This window comes from Heterocephalus glaber, unplaced genomic scaffold (genome assembly GCF_053883595.1).
Source record: "Heterocephalus glaber isolate CG9 unplaced genomic scaffold, H.glaber_assembly_v1.0 deba00000347, whole genome shotgun sequence".
NCBI lineage: Eukaryota > Metazoa > Chordata > Mammalia > Rodentia > Bathyergidae > Heterocephalus > Heterocephalus glaber.
Genome location: NW_028258143.1, coordinates 12,653,628 through 12,677,023, shown reverse-complemented (window position 1 = coordinate 12,677,023; position 23,396 = coordinate 12,653,628). Strand labels below are relative to the sequence as shown.

The window sequence follows — 23,396 nt, the reverse complement described above, 5'->3', positions numbered from 1 at the left end:
CCCGGCAGTACATGATGGTCCAGAAAAGTCTTCCAGAATCTTTCAGGGCAGAAGGGTAAAGAAAGTGGGGTGGGGAGGCAACAAGGGGAACTACTTGAGAACAGGGAGGTAAGAATGGTGCAGCATTTGCACTTCACAACAGGCTAGAGAAGAGGCTCGTCCAACAGGTATATATGGAATAAGGCTGGAGAGAGGGTCTGGGCCAGGCCTCAGGTGTGGCTCAGATGTGTCCTTTTCTGGGACCAACCACAGTTCCACATAATGAACTTTTCACGGCTGTTTCAAAGTTATGTTTTCTAGGCCTACAATAGGTCAGGAAAACATGGTTACTTTTATCTTTGTATTTAACACTATCTTTTCTGAAGCTATTAGTGCAGAGGAAAAATGGTTTTCCCCTTTTGGTGAAAGCAAGGAAGGGAGACTCCAGGACACATTTAGCATGACTCAGAATTTTATAAAACCACACAAGATTTGGTGAAATATTTTAAACTTTAAAGTTATCCACATTGAAAATCTCTCAGGGAGGAGCTGCCTTAAAAATCTCTACAATTATACTAAACAAAAGGACTGCCTGACACAAACCTTTATGGAATTAATGAAGTCTCTCTCACCAACTAGGGTAGCTACTTCTTTATTTTTTGGTACCAGGGATTGAACTTGGGTCCTTGTACTTTTGAGGCAGGAGGCAGAACCACTGAGCTAAATCCCCGGCCCCTAGGTTAGCTACTTCTAAAATCAGAACTAAAGCTACTTTATACCCATCAGGGAGAACAGCCCAGCAATGCAGTGGACTGACAGGTCCCTCAGAAAACCACTTGCATAGTCCCATCACTTCTTCTCTGGTTTTGTCTTAATTAGGCCATTATATTTCAAAAAGAACACGGAAAATAGTCATTCTCTGAGCCTTGTCATTTACCAGCTCCTATAAAATGATCATTTGGAAAAACTAACAATCAAAGCTTAAATTAAATGCTTCTGGATAATAAGGTTTGGTGTGTGTCGGTGAAGACACTCTACACAGAATTAGGAAATACAATGGTAAAATTTATATGAAAACACAGAAGATCCAGAATAACTAACACAATCCTAACAAAAGTAAGGCTGGAAGCATCATAATACTCATAATACTCAATTTCAAATTATACTGCAAAGCCCCTATTAACAAAACAGTATGGTACTAGAACAAAAATAGACACATAGGCCAATGAAACAATAGAAGACACAGAAATAAACCTGTGCAGCTATAGCCAGCTCATTCTTGACAAAGGAGCCAAAAACATATATTGGAGAGGGAAAAAAAACCTCTTTTGCAAATGGTGCTGAGAAAACTGGATATTCACATGTAGAAGACTGAAACTAGGTCCCTATGTTTCATCTGATTAAAATATCAGTTCAAAATAGATCAAAGACCTAGATATAAGACTTGAAACTTTCAAACTGTTGGAAGAAAAAATAGGGAAAACATTTGAAGCCACAAACACAAAGACTTCCTGAATAGCACAAGAAATAATAGCAAGAGTCACCAAATGGGACTACAGGAAATTAAAGTTTCTGTAGAGCAAAGGAAACAACCAATAGATTAAAGAGACAACATACAAAATGAGAAAGGATCTTTGCCAGCTATTCTTCTGATAGAGCTATTCTCTTTAATATTGAGACTATGTAAAAGAATTGAGAAAACTTAACACCAAAAAATTAAATAGCTCAATCAATAAATGGGTGAATAAACTGAACAGGCACTCCTCAAAAGAAGAAATAAAAATGATCAATGAGTATATGAAAAAATATACAGTACCTCTGGCCGGTAGGGAAATATAAATCAAAACTGTATTGCAATTCTGTGTCACCCTAGTCAGAATGACTATCATTAAAAATACAATAAATACTGGTGAGGAAAAGGGAATTCTTGTACAGCCAGTGTGAAAATCAGTAGGGACATTCCTCAAAAGACTAAAAATAGAACTACCATATGACCCACCTATACTACTCCTTGGAATATAGCAAAATGAATTAAAATCAGCATATTATAAGGATATCTGTATACCCACATTTATTGTGCACAATTCACAATAGCTGGGATATGGAAACAGCCTAATCAACAAATGATAAAGAAAAAGTATTATATGTACATAATGATTATTCAGCCATAAAGAATGAAGTTATATCATTCACAGGAAAATGGATGGAAATGGAGGTAAAGTGAAATAACCCAGGCTCACAAAGACAAGTATAACATATTTTACCTACCAGTATGTATTTCTAGAAACAATGACATGAAAATAGAAGGGAGAATATTATTAGACAAGAAGGGAATAAGGGGAGAAGAAAAGGGGGTTTAAGAGAGGATTAGGATATTATGACATTGCTATGAAAGCACTCTTAGGTATTAAATAGAAAGAGAATGGTTAATAATAGGTCCATAAGATGGGATATTAAGGGATACTTAAAGTATATCAAGATTTTTCAAATGACATAGAAATGCTCACTCTAGAAAATTCATTTGGGGCAGAAGCAGAAGACACAATAGAACACACAGCTTCAACCCAGTTTTGTAAAACTGCATAGACCTAGGCACATGCATAAAAGTGACAGAGAGGAAAAAAAATCCCCTCAAAAGATAGCCATTTTATTTGTGGTAGGACAAAGAGTGATTTTTAAAAACTACTTTGAGGCTATTCAGTTTTAAATAGTGCATATATATTAAGGGTCATGAAAAGTTATTTAAAACACTTTTTTATAATTAGTTTTCAAAAGCAATAAAAGGAAAGAGGAACATGCAGGCAGGGGCTGCAGGGTTACTATCCAGGATGTGACAGGGATGGAGCAGGGCAAGTGATGATACTGGGTGGTGATCAAGGCCACTTCTAACCCAGTAGCCTCCAATCCCAGCACTTAGGCCTTCACAGGATGATTATAAACATGATAAACATGCTGGGCACCAAGACCTTTGTCCCCACTTGAGTCTCAAACCTCCCCTAAGCCTGTCCCCCTTAAAGCTCATCCTACAGATGCCTCTATTTTTTCAGACACAACCCGTGTTTCACTGTAGATACTTCAGACTTACTCTGGAGAAGGGAGCTAACAAAGAAAAGGGGCTCCGTGGTAAATTTCTCAATATAAAATGGACCACAGAGAAATGCAAAGGTTTTCCTCAATAATTATACTAAAACAATTTTTTATTTTGCAGAAGAAAGCATGAATGACTTGTGAAAGGCTTTTTCATTAACTCTATAACATATGCTTTCTTTGGAACTAAATGTAATAACCTGGGCTCCCCTCAGGGGCTGAAGGGGGAATAAATCAAAGTAATTATGTCTGTAAAGTAGGTAATGTGCAAATTTATTTTCTCCCACAGTAAGAATTCCCCAAAACATACATATGCACACAAACAAAAACAACACACACCTTTCCTCCAAAACAGGCCAATCCAATACTATAAAGCTTAGGATCCAAGGAGTTTACATACTTTTCTACATTTCCTCAAGGCTGATTTGATTCTTTCTGGCTTCACTTCCAACTTTTACCATCAGCTATATCACGGTCTGGTTATGATGTAGAGAAGTAATGGGGTTTGCCTGTTATACTTTGCCACAAGAAACCCCTCATTTAAGAGGTCACCGAAATATGTACTTAATCTAATATCCTCTACCTGTCCCCAAAGAGCTCCTGATGTCAGTGTCCACCTCCTTGGAGAGAGGCAACTCTAAGGAGAGGGGGTGGACACAGTTGGTTTGAAAGCCAAGATCAGATGCATACATTCTATACCAATTCAAGATCCTGTATAGCTGACAAACCAAAAGCTGAAGTCTAGCCCTTCTATGTCTGGAAGTGGGCTGGTTAGGAGGGATGCTAAATTAAGCCTAACTCCTGGCTCAGCTTTTAGAGCTACTGTAAATGCACTGTGAACACTGATGTCAAAAATCAGCGCAACAGGTTCATGTCCAAGCAACCCAAGCTCCAAGTGCTGGACAGTTCCTTCCCAAACATCTCACAAGGCCAATTTTCTTGGACTTTCTCAGACATGGGGTATGACAACAAATACAGGAAAATTACTTGTAAATAATTTCTTCCTCCCAAGACATGAGCAAAATCCTCCTTAAATCCACCCCCCTTTTAGGCAGAAGGTGATATTTGTACAATGTATATTTGATAATAAGGAAATGTGTATTTGATCCTGAATGTGTTTGCCACTGCCTCAAACAAGCTCTTTTCTGGAAGTGCAGACTCGTGGGTTAATTATGCAAAGGGCAGGCCCAGCTTTGTGTAGTCTTTTGTTTGTAAGCCTGTCCCTAGCTTTAGTTACTCATGATATTAGGCAGAGCAACCTAATACAGACCTGCAGCTGTGCCCACACAGTGATGAGCGCTTGGGGAATACTCTGGGCTGCATGTGCATATAAAATAGGTGAGCTTACCATTCCCTACATATGTTCCTCATTCTTCGGTGCATTTGTGGCTGGCAGCATTTCTAATCACAGAAGCCACTCTGTGAACATTCAAGAGTACAGATCAGTGGCAAACAACAGCCGTACCATGCTCGGGGACTGACGGGTCTCTGGTGTAATGTACACTCTTGCCAATAAACCAGCTTTCAATCTCATTCAGAATACAGACTGGCCAGGGCACATTAAGGGATTTAAAAATGCACAGTTTAGTTTGCTTTTATTGAATAAAAAAGTACCCTATATCTCAAGCATAGAATCTAAAGGATTAAACAAAGAGGTATGAATAGATTCACACAGAAGCCATAAAAGACATCACAGTAAGATAGCAAGAGCTGGAACAACTCAGCACTCTTAAATTACGCTAACAGCAGAACTCCGTGAGGTCAGTAAAAAGAATGGGTTAGATACATAGGCAGGACATTTTAAAACATCCTTGGTTTTGTATTAGAAGCAGGTTCCAGAACAATATGTTCAAAAAGATCTCATTTTCTTTTTTTTTCTTTTTTTTTTTTTTTTTTTGGTACCAGGGATCGAACTTGGGACCTTGCGCTTGCGAGGCAGGCACCGGAACCACTGAGCTAAATCCCCAGCCCCAAGAAAGATCTCATTTTCACACCTAGTCACATGTTTATATTTGTGTGTGTGAAAAGCATACAAGTGTGTATCCTACCTTATTTGCTTGCCTTTTTATTTTTGGTACCAGGGATCGAACTCAGGACCTTGCACTTGTGAGGCAGGCGGTAGAACCACTGAGCTAAATTCCCAGCCCTCATATTTTATTTGCAAAGAAAATATTCTGGAAGCAAATGCACTGAACTGTTCGTTACGGTTATCTTTTATGGCTAAGGGGGAAAAAGACAAGAGTAAGAAAGAATGAGAGAAAACGTTTACTTTAAAACTTAATATTCATTTAAAGCCATTTATTCTATGCATATGCACACAATTACAATCACTGAAGGTGTTCTCACTTTTAAAGAAACAATGGAGGGGCTCCCATATTCATGAAATGGCAGATTTCTCTTATGTAAAGCCAGCTGTGCTCTCCTACATTAATTATATAAACAGGTCATTTCACCCCAAGGCTTAATAACTTGCCTCTGGCCTTCTACTGCTCTTATAATCAAATCTTCCTCCCAAGGCTCCCAGGGCTCCAGCTGCATCTCCTTCTGCTCTGCACAACCTGGGTACAGACAGAGGAACAGAGTGTCCTAACTCTCACATACCAAGTTGACCCCACCTGAGTTCTTTGCTTCTGGCCATTCTTTCACCCTATGCAGGGCAGCTTTTTCTCCAGGCTCCTTCCTGCCACCTGAAGCATCGGTTCAAGCATCACCTGAGCAGAGTTACCTACCTTGACACACTGCTCACCCACTTCAGAGAAGCCCTCTTTATGTGCTCTGTGCTGCTGCCCTGCTTTATTATTTTCCCCACAGTTCTTACTACCTCTGCAATTACAAGGGACTAGGCACATGATGAACACTTATCAACTCATTGAATGAAGGAATACACTTCAGAGACAGGTGTTAGAAAATGCATCTCTTGAGAGCAAACAAGTAAAATTACTGGACTTTTTCAAAACAGATTTTACCTTCTCACATATGAAACAAGATGTAAACTACATTGATAGATGCCTTTTCAATCAGAAACCAATGCCTGGATCAGGCTTACCATTTCAGAAATAAAGAGGAGAACCTAGAAAATTCAAAGGAAGGGTGGAGCTTAAATCCCCTAATATGTCACAGGAGGCCCTCAAGATTGATCTATCCATGAATGTTCACTCTGCACCATGAAGAGGCTTTCTGTGACCACCTTTCCCAGGTGCCGACTGAAAGAGGTAAGCAAACCCAAAACTAGCAGCAGAAATTCATCCAGACAGCTGGTCTTAGCTGAAGCTGATAGTGTGTTGCTCAAATCAGGAGAGAGATGAGACACACTGAGACATGGGGGGCCAAATATTTTATTTCCCAAATTTTCATCTATTCTCTTGGCCAGGACTTGTTAAGAGATTGTTCACATAGCGGCTATTCTTGAAGGGTCAAGTTCAGACTCCAACATGTTACTTCCTATTCTGGAAGAACTACACCCAGAACAACTGGCTTTTCTACAATTTTAGACTCAGTTGCCCTGGGAGAAGAGGACCAAACCTGGATTTAAAGGGTAGATAAGATCAGGATGGTGTCTGTTTATGGGAGACTTCCACATCACAGATGTGCTGTATATACAAGTTTTCTTCTCAAAGAAACATATGCAAAAAGACCAAAAGATATGCTTGGCTGAAGATGCCAAGGAACAAATTTTGGTGGATGACAGCACCCACACTAAACAATCTCTTTGTAGCAACAAAATGCTACAGCAAAACAGAAACACAGCAACTTTCCCTGTTCTGTTCCCCTAAGAAAGCTATAGAAAGGGAGGATTTTTTAAAATTCTGCTATTCAAAGTTGACCACCTGGGTACTGTAGTGCATATCTAGAATCCCAACCACTTGAGAGGCTGAGGCAGAAGGATCCTGAGTTCGAGGGCAGCCTGGGAAACTTTTTCTTCCCAATATCCTGGGAAACTCAATGAAACCCTATCAAATACAAAACCCCTGTCAGAGATTTTCCCCCTAGTGGTTTGTATTTAAGAATGTAAGGTAAGGGGTGGGGGAAAGGGAGTTCCTGATTGAAGGGCATGACGTTTCAGTTATACACGATGAATAAGCACTGTATAAACCTGTGCCTCTAGTTAATAATATTCTATTTTATCTTTAATTTGTTAAGAGTATAGAGCTCCTTTTAAGTGTTCATACAATAAAAATATAAAATTTGAAAAGAATTTAAATTAATTTAAACAACTTAAAATGTATATTTATATACTAATTTATATATTTCATATTGTGTATAGATGAACTATACATAGAGAAACAGAGCACACAAGGGGGAGCAGGCAAGCATAAATGAGACTTTGCATACACTTTTCCAAATCTTCAGAACATGTTTACTTTTAATCCTTTTAGTCTTTTTTTTTTTTGGTACCGGGGATCGAACTCAGGTCCTTCCACTTGCAAGGCAGGGAGCGGAACCACTGAGCTAAATCCCCGGCCCCCTTTTAGTCTTTTTAATCCTTATCCTAGGATGCCTCCAGGACAGATAAAATAAGTTTCAGTCTTAACCTAACAGATGAGAAAAATGAAAACAAAGGGTAGTGACATGTATAGTAAAAATAAACCCAAAAGATTGCTTTTCCTCTCAGATTGAGAAAATAACTTCTCAGTCACAGGGAAAATGAGACTCCCTTTGCCAGTCTCCTCTGGGTGTCCCCCTTCAACTGGTTATAACCCTATGAGAATCCCCTATAGGGATAATTGAGGTTTGGGGCTATTCACAGCTGTTCTCTCCTTCCTCTTCCCATCTGGGTCCACAGTCACACCTGTCCTCAGCACACAAGGTCTTTTTGCACAGTGAGTCCACAGGGCAGCACTGTGCAGAAATTAAGCTACACTAGGCTTTGGAACCCTATAGGGTAAGACACAATCTTTGCTCCACCACCAATCCTTGCTCCACCAGCAGAATCCACTACCCACTAGGTAAGTCACTGTATATCTCACTAATCTTCCATCTCCTCTCCTATAAAGCTAGAATAGTGAAACTTCTATCTCACAGTATTGTTCTGAGGATTGAGACAAAACATAGAAATTACTTAGCACAACGCCCAAAAATAGTTTTAAAAATGAGTAATTAAGAAAACTTTCAGAGTTAATATTTAAATAGAAATCTACCAGATCAGAATAGGAACTGTAAAATCCCTTCATTCCTAGGCCATAGTTTCCTGCCAAACTGTAAGACCCATAGCTCTATGCCTAACACCTACAGTCACTAAAATATACAGAATTTTTAAAAAAGAATATGAAGCTCCAATTGGTAGCAGATGGTGACAAGATCAACAGCACTGAAAAAAAGTTGATAATATGATGGGGGATTAGTCAACCAACAAAAAGAACAGTGATAAAGGCAAATATGGTGGATCACTCCAAAGTGTTTCCTGAAGAAGGTGGAATCTTATTCAGTGTCATAATTGCCTTTTAGTCTCAAATAACATCTCTAATACACAGACTGATGTCAGTAAATATTGTAGTCATCTAATCCCTGCTTATGTCAATGCCCAAGATTCCTAAGTGAGTCAATCTACAAGGAGAAAAATAAGACACCATATGGACACTCTCTTACCTGGGGCTACTATAGCAAAATCTACAAACAGTGTAGTTTAAACAACAGATATTTTCTCACAGTTCTGGAGGCTGGAAGTCCAAGTCTAGGGTCCAGGATGGTCAGGTTCTGGTAAGGGTTGTCTTCATAGCTTGCAGACAGCCACCTTCTCACAATGTCTTCTCATAGTGAAGAGAGCCAGGTCTGCTATGTCTTCTTCTTAAAAGGACACTAATCCAATCATGGGGCTCTGTCCTGATGACATCATCTAAACCTAATCACTTCCTAAAACAACTACCTTGGGAGTTGGGACTTCAACATATGAATTCTGGAGGACAGAAAGTTTAATCTATTTTTTTTTTTTTTGTACCAGGGATCGAGCTCAGGACCTTGCACTTGTGAGGCAGGTGGCAGCACCACTGAGCTAAATCCCTGGCCCTGAGAACATTTAATCTAAAAACAGTTACCCAGACACAATGTCTATGACAAATACTTTGCCACTAATAAATTGGTATCCTGTTCTTGCCTGTCAGTTCTGCAAATTTATTCTGAGTTTCCTGACTTTGTAGCATTAAAATCAAGCTGCAGTCTGCAAGGCCAAAAGCTAGACTCTAGAACCATCAAGAGGCCAGGAAGACAAACTTCTTTAAGGTAAAGGGCCTCTGGAAGAAAGTATTCTACAGATAGTGGCATGCTTCTTTAACAGAACTTCAAAAGGTGTGTGGGAATCAAAACCAAAAATTAGAAAAGGGAAAAGAAAAATGGTTTTCTTCAAAAGTGTAAAAATCCTCAAGTATAAATTAAAAACACAATGAAACATCAGTGATACCCACTAGAAGGACTTGAATCAAAAAAACAGATAAAGTATTGGCAAGGAGGTGCAGAAATTGGAACCCTCATACACTGCTAGTGGGGAATATAAAATGTCATAGACACTTTGGAAAACATTTGGATAATTCCTCAAAAGTTAAGTATACAGTTACCATATAACTCAGTGCTATAGTCTGAATGTTCATGTCCCTCTGTTGAAATCCTACACCCTCCCAATGAGTTGGAGCCTTTGAGTAGTGATTAGATCATGGGGAGGAACCCTCATAAATGAAATTTGTGTCCTTATAAAAGGAGCCCCAGAGAGCTGTGCTCATTCTGCCATATAAAGACACATTAAGAATATGTCATGTATCAATTAAAAAACAGGTCCTCACCAGATACTGAATCTGCCTTGATATTGGGCTTCCCAAACTCCAGAACTCTCAGAAATTTCTACTGTTTATAAGTTATCTAGACTATAGCAATTTGTTATAGCAGCTTGAACAGATTAAGACATTCAGCAATTTCATTCCTAACTCTATACCCAAAAAAGATACACCATATGTCTACAAAAATATTTGCACATACATGTTCATAGTTGCTTTCTTCATAATAGCTCCCAAGAGGAAACAACTTAAATGTTCATCAAACGATACACAGAGAAATTAAGTGTGGTATGTCCATACAATGGAATATGATACAACAATAAAAAGAAAGGCAGAATTGACAACTGATAACGTGGAGAACGCTGAAAACATTGTGCTAAGTAAATGTCGAAATTAAGGAAGGCATATGGGAACCCACAAAGGACCACACATTATATGATTCCATTTATACGAAATGTATAAAATAGTCTACATTATCAGGACAGAAAGCAGATTAGTAGTTGCCTGAGCTGGTGGAAGGCGGGGAAGACAAGGAGGAGTTGGCTGAAGACTTCTTTTTGTGGTAAAAAAATGTTCTAAGGTTGACTGTGGTGATGGATGGGCAGTTCTGAATATACTAAAAGCCACCGAGTTGTACACTCTAAACAGGTAGACAATGTGCTAATGAATCTTATTCATATATATAATTTTTCCTAAAGAGATACAGTCTCACTATGTTGCCCAGGCTGAGCTCAAAGGATCTTCCTGTCCCACCCTCCTGAGTAGCTAAGACTATAGGTATATGGCACTGCACCCCTATGTAAGTTATGTTTTAATAAAACTATTTAGAAAAAATCTGTATTTTTCCTAGAAAGTCTACTGTTAAAAATAACCCTCATATCAGGTACCTAGTATAGATTTCATACTGGGCCACGTTAACTTTCCCATATTACCTCATTTGTTTCTCATAACACTTTGAGGTAGGTAAAACCCATTTTAAAAAACCATTAAAATAGTCCTCTAAGTGCTTCATATTTTGCTCTTTAGCTATGCAAGGAGCTGGTTGATCCAGTTGGACACTAGTCAGATCTAGATGATTCCATGTTCAAAGGTTGTGACTCTTAGAGAGAAGATTAGGATGGGAAAAATAGTCGCCAGAATTCTATCCAGTACAACTTTACCTCCAAAGGAAGGCTATGTACACAATAGTGAGCTCCTTCCTAAGAGAAGTGGTCATATGTGAAAATACCCAGTGGTGTGGATGGTTGGAATCCAACAGTACAATATAAGATAATCACAGGAAGGCAGGCTGACAACTATAACCAACATCAGCATTTAGGTGTTCATCAGTAGTCAGTGGCAAGTACTATGCAAATTCAAATCTAATTAAAAATGTCCAACAGCAAACACACAGAACAAGACATGGAGATTCAAGTAAAAATAAAACATACCATAAAAACTCTGATCCTAAAATTTCAAACACAACTGCAGAGTAAACAAAGCCAAAAGTTTTTGGGTGGAAATAGGACAGCTCAGGAGCTGCCACAATTCCTGACAACGGTAGTCACAAAGAGGGACATCGAAGTCTTCTGTTTCTCAGATGCCTGACCACTTCAAGGAAGACTTCTGAACTAAGCCCATTAACTTCTAGGCACTGGCAGCATTTCCCACCAAGGCAGCAGAGTGGAAAGATGATGAGCACCATGACTTCCAGGCTTGGTTTTCCGAAAGGGTGACTGTTGTCAGGATGAAACAGAGGCCACTTTCATAGTGCTGAGGCCTAATGCTCTTGGGGATAGGACACTATTTATTTGGCAAGTATCTTCTGCTGGCAGCAGGTGCCAGAGGAGAGGCCACAGAAGTGCCAGAGGAAAGGACACAGGCTGCCTCCTGTTCCTTGAAGGCAAAACTAGAGAGCTGAGCTTCAGTCCATCAACATGAAAACTGGGCTATTTCAAAGCGTGTGGAAGATGTCCAGGCTGCAGCCAAGACTAATGATCCTCATTGTCAAGGCCTCTGAGACGCTGGCAGGCTGCAGTGCTTGTCACAGCAACTATTTGCCAAAGAATTCAGGAAATGAATTCCAGCTCTTGATAAAACTGCTGTCATCTGTGTCTGGCCAACTTCTCAGTTTACCAAGTTAGAATCAGAGTCCAACGCTTCATTTTACGTTAGACCATGGTATGGTTCTTAATTCTTCTGAACCCACAACCATTTTCTCTCTTCCTCCAATTAATTTTGTGTTCAGCTAATTGCTAGGAAAGGACATTTCTAGGGAAGAATGAGGAAGATGAGTGACAAACTGGTAAAACCAGCTATACAAATGATTATTTGGAGGAGTAGTGTTGCATAGTAGTTGCATAGTTTCAGACCAAAGAAGAACTAGGCTTGAACCTTAGTTCTATCCATTTTTAGCCATGAGCCTTTAGGAACAACAGTTACCTTCTCTAATGGGTGTTAAATAATACCTTTATCTCAAGCAGAGGCACCATAATGTCTGGTATGGATCAGGTGCTCGGTGAATGGCTACTACTATCATCTTAGTAAGAGCTGTCAAAACTTTACGTAAGATGAAGGAATCTCATAGTTCAATCTTTTACATTGCAGTTTTTTAATGAGTACCTGTGAAATGTAAGGCTTTATTCCAGGGAGTGGGGGTAAAAAGAATATAATAGCTAAGGAATACTCTTGCCTTTATGAGCTTAAAATCTTCTGATGGAGCTAGACAAGCAAATTTACCAATACACACACAGTAAGAGGCAAAGCAGGAACTACCTTGTCAATTATTAAGTTGTACTTCTTAGTCACCTGAGTTCTAGTAGCCAGAGTGTGGAAACAAAACAAATAAAAGGCTTTTCATTCCCATCAGAAATCCCGGCCACTCAATTCCCAAAAGAAATACAAATGTCCAGGAAGTATATGAGAGTAACTTCAAGTAGAAATAAAAGGCTTTTCATTCCCATCAGAAATTTTGGCAACCCAATTCCCAAAAGATACACAAATGCCCAAGAAGTATATGAGAGTACATTCAACTAGACTGGTAAATAAATGTTAACATGGAAAATTCAATTTTCCACCTGGACAGCTAGCAAAAAAGAAAAAAGAATTATTATACTTAGTGCTGGTGAAGATAGGTGTACAAACATTCTCAGCTCTTACTATTGAGATTGTCGATGTGATTTTTTTGAAGCAGAGTTTTATACTGGTGATCAAGGTTATTAGGTATAGACTTTGACCTACACTTTTAAGAATTCATCCTAAAAAAAAGAAAACAAACACATATTAGGATGATTATTTTGGGATGTTTCTAACCCCAAGATGTGAGAAATAACCCACATCTTCAGTAGAAATTTGCTTAAATAAAATCCAAACACAGACTAACACATAGATATCAAAACAATAACATACCTCTATCCTAAGATGGAAGGATGTTCCACATATGGTTTAAGTAGAAAAAAACTAGTTTATGAAAGAATGCATATATATTATGTTTATGCAAAAAATTATTAAAAATTGATTATACAGAGATGAAGTTTTCTTTAAACTTTGTGAAAGCCATCAGCTTGTCTGTGCATGCAAGCTTGGACACATACATACATTAAAATCCTAACTCTGGTCATTCCTAGGATAACTTACAACAAATGTGTTTTACTGTGCTCTTTGTACCTCTACGAATTACCTCTTTTTACAATAATCATGTATTCCTTTGTCTTGCCTTATACAAATCACATTTCTTTGGAGGGAAGTGAAATTGAGGAATCAAGAACCACCCTTTATCACCTCATTACATTACTTCCCCTATGTCTCTAGGTAAAAAGCAACATTCTAAATATGCTAAAAATGTCTGCTTAAGATTTAAAATCATTCTCTACAAATTCTTTTATCCTATGCTCTTGAAAAACAAAACAATGGGGCAGATCATTTCAAACTAGTCTGGTGCAACTAATAAAACCATTTTCAAAACTCCAAGGATATAATATTAGTCATCTGACATCCTTGAGCATATATGAAAGTTACACTGAGCACTGGACTTCATCTTCACTGTAACGCCATTTGGTAGCTGTTATAACCACCCTGGCTTTTCAGATGAGAAAGTTGAGGCTTAGAAAGATTAACAAAACAGGGGCTGGGGGTTTAGCTCAGTGGTTTCGCTGCCTGCTCCACAAGCACAAGGACCTGAGTTTGATCCCAGGTTCCCAAAAAAAAAAATGAACAAAGCAGGTGAGGGACAGTGTAGCTCTGATGAAGGACTCTTCTCAGGGCCTGCATCCATTTCCTGGGGCTTTCATAACACAGGACCATTCACTGGCTGGTTTAAAAACAATAATTTACTGTCTTATAGTTTTGGATGCTGGAGGTTTGAGATCAAGGGATCGTCCCCTGCTGGAGACCTAGCTTTCTTTCCTCTTCTGGTGTTTTCTGCAATCCTTAGCATGACTCACTTGGCATCATTCAAATCTCTACCTGTACTGTCACGTGGCTGTCTCCTTCCAGTCTCCATCATCTCTTATAAGGATGGTAGTCATATTGGGTTACAGCCTACCTTAATGGAGCATGACCCCATATTAACTTTATTACACCTGGAAAAACCCTACTTCCAAAAAAAGATCACATCCTGTAGCACTGGGAGTTATGACTTCAATGTGTCTTTTGGGGAGACACAATTCATAACAAGGACCAAGTCTACATTTCTTCAATATACCTTGCCCATAGCACCATGACTTGTTAGTGTCATGTCTGTGTTCTGTTGGGTTTCATATGTCCTTTGGCACATGAAAGGCTTGACAGTAGAATGCCATTCCTTTCTGCTTTCAGGCAAGACAAAATCCAAACCATTTAAGGCAGCTGAGCTCTGTCCACCTATAAAGATGCCACTTTCTGTCTCCGATCCCATCAGTCATTGAGGGTACCTCCAAAGCTATTTATTCTTCTAGTTCAGGTTCTGCTCTTGACTTATAACATGTTCAAGAGCTTTGCACAGTTAAGACCATGGAACAAATGTATAATAAATCCAATTCACATCCCCAGAACCTCTAAGTTAGGATGAGATTAAACACTTCATGAGGGCAGGGAGATATGATACGATGTTAGTATGTTCCTGGTATAAATCAATGCCTTTGTAATCCATTCAGGCCAGACATCAGAAACAAATTATCAAACCATTATCCCTTGACTGAATCGGTTACTTTTTTTCTTTAATTTTTGGAGTTGTTTCCAAAAGCATCAAAGGTTCTGGCAAAGCCAGTAATCAAAAGCCTATCAGCAAACCATCCTGTCAGCTTGGAGTTTGTAAACCAAGGCATTTGGCTCAGCAAATTGGAAAAGCAAACACAGCAGGCTCCCTGGGTGAGAACCAGTGTGCCCCATTTATTTTACATGAGGACACACACAAAATATTTATGCATCTCTAAGAATATCCATTCCAGAGTGCTCAAATTCACTTTCCAAAACACTACTGAGCAAATAAATGCCATCTGCAGGTACATTTGGAACAACAGAACAACCTCTTGGGCTTCATTTCTGACTCCATCACAGAATAAGAAACTGTAAAGGTGAGCAATGCCCCCCACCTTCCTCCGCCCCTCTGTCTCAAGGAGCTGACACATGGCCCAAAGAGACAGCTGGGCCTGCAGGGCCTTCGTCCCCCACACCACGCTGTAATCATATGCAAAATGTTAGAGGCTTCCAAAGAGCATCAAGCTGTACCTTCTATGGCAAGCATCCTGATGGCCTGGCAGCTGACAGCAGCAGGAGGCTGTCCTTCCTGTAGCCTTACATGGTACATGGGCTGAGAATGACTAAGAAGACAGGCATGATATTCCCTGTGTCACTCAGCCTTGCCAGGTTCCTCATACACTAATTTCTCCCCACATTCTCCACTTCCAGCACCTTCTTGCTTCCCTTAATGCCTTTCTCTTATAAATTCTCTGTACTTGTTTTCTTTTTCCAGTGTAGAGATGGAACCCAGGGCCTCACACACACTAGGAAAGTGGCCTATCACTAAGCTACCACCCATTCCTCCTGCATTTTGATTTATTAACAACTCCGTTTTTTAAAAAAGGTTAAAAGTGAGCAATTTATCTAAAGATGCTTCATTTTCTAATATGGTGGTCTCTAGCCACACATGACTATTTAAATTCTTTAAAATTAAAGTTAATTCAGTTCACCAGTGGTTGTAACCACATGTGACATGCTCAATGGTCACATGGCACTCGTGGTTGTCATATAGCTCAGCACAGATACAGAGTATGCTATATTGGCCCAGAGTCTACTGGATGGTTCTGGTCCAGAGGATGAATGTCACGCCTTCATCTGCCCCTAGCCCTTCTCTTAGAGGGGAAGTCATCCTGCTGCCAGTCTTTATGTCCTTCCAGAGATCTTTTCTATGCATAAGCCAATGTGTGAATGTGACCCTCTTTTGTTAAAACAAATGAGAAAAGACCACACATATTTTGTACTATGCTTTCTTCACTTAATAAGCCTTAGAGCTCATAATGTAACTGTACACATAGAGCCTCATTCTTTGGATGCATGGCAATCCATTGGCACCCGGCTAGTGTCACCACCCCCAACCCCATGCCCAGACTCCTCTGTTCACCCCTGCATGGCCTTGAACCTCCCTTCCTAAACACTGTCATCCCACTCCCAGACTCCACATCCTCAAATTCTTGTTTTTCATATCTCACTTACAGAATAGTACCCCATACCAACAATTGTTAAGCTAATCAAGACTTGTAATCCATGTGACTGTTCATTCACCTTGCCACGGTCATCCCATGCATCCTTGACCAGTTGGGATACTCTGATCTATTTGCACACTCCCTTCCTTGCAAATATACTTGACTCCCTCACCTTTCTCCCATGTTCATCTGTTGAAAGCCCTGATGATGAGTAAACCTGATGATCCAACCTCTCCATATCTGAAATTCACAGAAAAGTGACTGATCAAAGCTGGTGCTTTAAAAAAAAAAACAACTATTTTGGGGCATTATGAAATGGTGCAACTGCTTCAGAAAAAACTATGGAGGCTCCTCAAAATATTTAAGAAAGGAATGTTATATGATCTGCCAATCCCACTTCTGAGTATAGCAAGTTCTCAAAGAACTACTTGCACACCCATTCATGGAAAGATTAGTCCCAATGGCCAAGAGAGGGAAGCAATCTGTCTATGAATGGATACACAAAAATGTGGCATATATATAATGAAACATTATTTAGCCTTTAAAGAGAAGGAAATTGTATCACACACTACAACATGGATAAACATTGACAACAGCATTGTAAGTGAAATAAGCCAGTCACAAAAAGACAAATATTGTATAAATTCTATTTATGAGGTCTCTAAGCAATCAAATTCATAAAAACAGAGAGTAGAATGGCATTACTAGGGGCTGAGAGGAAAAGAAAACAGAATTGTTTAATCAGTATAGAGTTTCAGTTTTACAAGATTAAAAATCTCAGGATATCTGACAATGTAAATATACACTATTGAACTATAGACTTAAAAATAGTTAAAATGTTAAATTTTATGCTATGCTTTTTTACAAAAAGAGAAAGCAACAACAAAGAAACTATTGGGATATATTCTGTGATGGTACAGGGGCCACAATCTGTCCTCTGAGTATTCAATGCCCTGTTCCATCCACAGTCAAGACACACAGCCATTAGGTGGCAAGACCAAGAAAGGCTTTTATTCTCTTCGCAATGGGAACTTCAAACTCAAGATTCATCCTGAGGTTCTGGGTCCAGTTCACAAAAAAAAAAAAAAAAGAGAGAGAGAGAGAACTCAGAGCCAGTTGGATACTTTCCAATAGTAATACTGTTCTTTAACAACTAACTGAAAACCAATGGTTTTTCTACCTATGCTCCTCACAACTCATGTATGCCCGTTAATATGTAAACGTTGGATTCTCAGATGGTAGTAATTTCATGAACTTTTAACTGGAGATTAAAACTTTAAAGCCAACAATACAGAGGATTGTATCATTTTAATCCCTAGATTAGGAATCTCCAAGTGAATTCACTGACATCATCACATAAACAACAAACTAGCAATGATCATAGCATCATCATCCCTCAAAGTTGTGCCTTTCGGTGATAATATACACTTTTTTTAATGGTGCCCATTTGAGGATCATTAAAACAGTGAAACCATAAATATTTCTTCATCATAGAACCTTCATCTGGGAAACCTCAGGGCACTTGGTGAAAGTTTGCAGAGATCTCAACAGTATAGAAAAGCCACATTTGTGGCTTTGTGACTAGTATGTATGAAAATCATTTCAATAGAAAGGAAATCAGATAAGAAATCAAATTAGGAGAAAGGAATTGGGAAACTAAAATTAATTCCTTCTGAAATTGTAAAGCAGATGCTGGATTATTAACTCTAAAATAAGAAAACAAAGATGGAATAGAACTATCTCCTTACAATTCTTTTCATTTTATTTCTCCTATATATAGAAGAAATTCTATTTTTCCTGTATATAGAAATATACAAAAATAAAATGCAAAGCATATATATCATTTTAAATTTCTAGAAGCCATGTTTAAAAATTAAAAAAGAAAAAAGTAATTTAAATAGTTTAGTACAATACATCCAAAGTATTCTGTTATCAACATGTAATAAACATTTTTTAAATTAGTAAAATTTTTATATTTTTTCTTAGTCTTTGGAATCTGGTGTATATCTTATACTTATAGCACAATTCATTTCAGACATACCACATATCAAATGCTAAAATACTTGCTAATGGCAAGTATTTTGGGTATTGCAACTATACTCAAATATAATGTGTTCTTCTGACAAGACAGCAACTAGTTCTCAAAATCTGGGTATATCTCTACATGGCACTCTCTAGATTATTTTTATTAAATTCTCCAAATAGCTACATAGTAGACTGGGCAAATGCATTCGTTTCTTCAGCTAAAAAGTTAACATAACTTTGAATGTCATCATCAACATTTGATCATTTCAAATTTTATAAAATTAATTTGCTAGCATTGTTTCCTGAAGTTTTTCAATGATAAATTAACTCACTTTAAAATTAATTTTGTCCAAAATAATATCTTGTTTGATATATCACAAGTTTGATAAGTTTATATTTGTTAAAAGAGCTAACACACTTAAAATAAAATACTATTTAACAAGTAAAAAAAGTTTTTGTGTACTACCTAAAGCCAATAATGAAATGAATTAAAATGTAAATCTATTATGGTATCACGTTCTGGAAGTTTCCATTGTGCACATTCAATTGCAAATACAATATTTCCTGAATCTCCTAGCAGCAACAAGGTTGACACACTTGCGTGACTGAGTATGGCTTAACAACACATTCAAGAGTACCCTTTCTCTGAGGACTACCACATACTCAATGGGCAGTTGGGGGAGTTACTCATTTGTGTTCAATCCAAAATCTGTACAGGCAAGGTAAAACTCTTGCCTGATGTTCTGATACACACATACACATACACACACATGCACACACATGAATATCATGTAATGAAAATATACACGAATATAATAATGTTTTAATAATAGTAGAGCATTAATTTCCCTCAAAACACACCCCCTAACTTCGAATACCATTGTTCTTGATAATTTTTGAAGCCATTTTGGAAGTCTTTTGTGATCAAAAATATAGTGAATGCTGCTCCTGCATGCCATCCAACAGAAAGGCAAGCTCATAAAAACATTACAGTGTGTTCTCATCCACTTTATTCACTAGATCTAGCACTGTGTGACTTCCACACAGTGGCTCTTCTCCAAACTCAAAATGACTAAGAAAGGGAAACTTTTTCAGTCAATTCAGACATCATTGGCAGCAATGCTTTAAACACTCACCATATAATTTTATCACCTTTTGTACACATGCACATATATGTATATATAGATATGTATGTATGTGTATTCCTCACAATAATCCTGTGAAGGAGAAATTGTTTTCTTGATTTTCCAGATGAGGAAATGAGACACAAAGCAGTCTCAGAGCTAGCAAATTGTCATCTTCCAAGATCAGATGAGATCAAGCTCGTTGACACCAGGAGCTGGCGCCCAAATTGTCATCTTCAAAACCAAGAAATCTTACTCTAGGAGTGGAGTATAGCTCAATGGTAGAGCACTTGCCTAGCAAGCATGAAGCTCTTGGTTCTAATCCTTTCTACCATGAAAAATAAAAATAAAAATAAAGAAATCCGACTCTAGAACCTGTGCTCGGCCCTGAGTTCTAATTCCTTCTACCATGAAAAAAAAAATCTGACTCTAGAACCTGTGCTCTTATTACCCAGGGGGGTTCAAATGTTACAGGTAATGAATCTATGGCACAAGTGCTGCAGCAGGCTGTTTGTATCATTGAAAGCTCTAAAAGGTTCAGCATCACTGCTATAGGGTAAGGAAAGGTAAAAAGATACATGTTTTATAGACACAAATACAAATCCTTCACATTCAAGATTTTTACCCATAGGATAAAGCAGCATCCTCTAATTTAGAAAGTGATGGAAAACAAGTAGAATAATTTAGAAGAATGCCTTTAAAATGTCTTCTATAAGTCAGTGATATCTTACTTAGAAGAAAAAAGTTCAAATTTTTAAAAATTAAGATTACAGTAACAGAAAGGATGAATAGATGGATGGAAGAACGGATGGAAGAACAGATAGATAGATGGACAAGCAAATAAACATTCACTCCGGACTCAAAGAGTAGGGCACAAGGAGGGTTATAAAGGACCACTGATCTCTCTGACCATCCAAGGAAGACCTATTACCATGGCTGACATTGCACTAGCTGCCCTCAAAGGCAACCTGGGATCCTCATCTCACTGCTGGGACAGAAGCCGCAGGGTGATGTGTGCTGATGGCCTAATTGTCTAGCCTTCATTTGCAAGGGCTCTGAAGTCTGGAAAAAATAAGAATCTACTTACAGGTACTCTCTGTGGGCAGAGTGTACAGCAGCTGCATTGCTGTAACGCCACAGGACAATCGCCGATGACAAGACGTCCAAGATGGCATCAAACTAGAAGGAAACACGGCATTAGTGGTTTTCCAGAGGTAATACAGCATGACTATGAAGACACAAGACAATTTTGCTGTATTTCAGAGTATCTCAGTGAAAAGAAGTGTTGAATGTCTCAACACAATTGCTCATAACCCTCATGGTGGAGCCTGGGGCATGGAGCTCAGAGCACCAGAGTACTGGCCTGATAACTGCCGTAGCCCCTTAGTTGTGTGGTGGACTCTGCTCCCAGCACTCTAGAGACATAAAGCAGGGGATGGGTAGCACACTGTTCTGAAATATGTGGATTGGTTTCCCTGAGGCGGGCAAGATAATCTCAACATTTCCCTGCACATCTTAAAGGTGTGGGTTCTGTTTCTAGCCCTCAAAAGGACTGTTCCACCTAGACTCAGGGGTGAAGGTGAGAGTTACCCAGGGCTCCAGAGAGTCCACCAGCACTTTGATATTGGAAACAAAAGTCAAGGCTTTGTTTCAAAGACGGGGGAGAGAGGGAGACACGAGGGCAAATAGAAGGTAGAAGGGACAGGACAGGGCTTGCTAGAGAGGAGGGAGAGAATATTTGTGTGTTTCTCGGTGTGTGTTTATGTGGTGTGTCTGAGTGTGTATGTGTGGTCATGTGCATTTCTCTGGACAGTCCACATCTATCATAAGATTCTGAAAAGACTCTGCAACACCTCCACAAACATTAAGTTCTTATGACAAAGGGCAGAAGTAGGTTTGGGAAGAAGCCCACATACTCTCAGGTACCAGAAATCCTACCTCTACAGAGGAGGAATGTTGCAAGCAGTTCTCTTTAGCAATCATCACACCATATTACACACTCTTCTAGAAACTCACAAGAACTGGCACTGTCTTGGAGGAGTGAGGGGAAATATCACCCAGTTTTTCAACATGGCTAACCACAGGAAAGACCAGCTTTCCTGAACAACTTTCATCTGGAGGTGGGTTGGGAGCCCAGGAACCCCTAGCTGGGCTACAGACCAACTCATCCCAACACCTGTCTATACCAGTAAATGCATCACTCAGTACTTACCAGGCCTACCCATACCTGAAATGGAAAGAAGGTCTAAAACTCCTAAAATAGCCTCTCAATCAACTACTTTTGGTGGAAAACATGGTTTCCCCATCTGTCCTTGTGAAATACATGGTCACACTGCAGTTTAATTCTAGTAAATTGTCATCTTTACAGAAGCTTTTTCCATAAAAGGTATGGTTCCCATGCTAAGCTCTCACATGCTAACCGCCCTCTTGAGGGCTCAGGGAGAGATTCATGGGCTCAGGAAAAACGTGCAAAACTTCATGAAAGTACATTTACTTACTGCAAACCCAAAAGCAGAGGCGCTGTACCTCATAATGGAGACAGCTAAAAAGAAAGAAAATATTATTCAGAATATTTGAAATCCTCATAGATAATTTCTCTCATTTGTGCATATATTAATATATTTGATACGGCCTTTTAAACATCACCGAAAGGTTCCAAGAGAATAAAATTAAAAATTTACTATCCTTATAAAAATCTGAAATTGAAGAAATGGATGGTAAAAAGATTTCCAAATTCTACCTGCAACAACTTCCCTTCCCTATGTGTTCAGAATCATCCAACTTCTGAATAAACCTGTTTATGTAGTTGTCAATCATATGACTTCTGAGATGTGAGAATTTAGAAACCAGAAAACATATCTGGGAAGTATGTTAAACTTTCAAAGGAGGACTACAACTATTCAAACTCTTCTCATACAAAATAATTGGTGATGGAATCTAATGCCTCCATCATTGCTAATATAATTGAAAAAAATATCTTTTGCCTAGAGTTTAAAGTGTAAAATAGACACCAACATAACTGTTTAGAAAAACAGATTATTTTAAATAGATGTCTATAAACATAAATGCCAAGATTATAGTTAAAACATTTTATCTATATTCAAAAATTGGGAGCCAAGTCAATTAGGTGCCAGTTTTGCCTAATTCTGTTCTGTATCAAAGCAATGTCCAGCTTCAAAAACTGTCCTCAATTTGACTCAATAAAGGCAGATCTACAAACAAAAGCTAAATTTTACAAGCTATATCCACCCTCCAACAAAGAAGCAAATTCTACCTCTGAATCACCAAAGCTTTGAGATGGCTTGCTCCAGGCCCAGAGGCTCCAAGTGTGGAAACAGGCATGGGCGAGAGGCACTGGGGTTAGCACCTATGTGGACGTCCATTCAGCTGACCACAGTGGTCCTTTACTGGGAACTATTCCCCATCCTATCCACAATATCCAGGAATAGACCCAGAGAGTCATGTTGTACTGTGTGCACAAGGGGGTCACCTGGCCCAAAGTGGACCAAAATTAGTTCATTTTCTAGTTGGTCAATTTGTGTAAGTAGAACTGAAATTGTGCCCCTGTTTACTACAAAGACCAGGGGGTAGAAAGACAAGCAAGGGGCAGAAACACAGAGTGCAAGATAAAGAGAACCACTGGCTTCCTAACATTCTAAGTCCCACCTGAAACTCAGTGACACTCATTCTATTTCTTAGGCTGTGTGAGGCGGAATATTGTCCATCTTTTTTTAATCTTGACATGAATTACTCCAGGTGTT

General features: G+C 38.8%; 1 protein-coding gene across 1 annotated transcript in view; it reads right to left on the bottom strand.

The window, feature by feature from the left end:
- Tmem163 (transmembrane protein 163) overlaps positions 1-23,396 on the bottom strand; it is a 239,085-nt gene that overhangs the window by 56,953 nt on the left and 158,736 nt on the right. Inside the window, exons 3-4 of the mRNA XM_004836102.3 lie at positions 22,134-22,177; positions 20,723-20,814 (exon numbers count right to left, since the gene is read on the bottom strand). Coding sequence (XP_004836159.1) covers positions 20,723-20,814; positions 22,134-22,177 — 136 coding nt within the window. The remainder of the gene's footprint in view (positions 1-20,722; positions 20,815-22,133; positions 22,178-23,396) is intronic.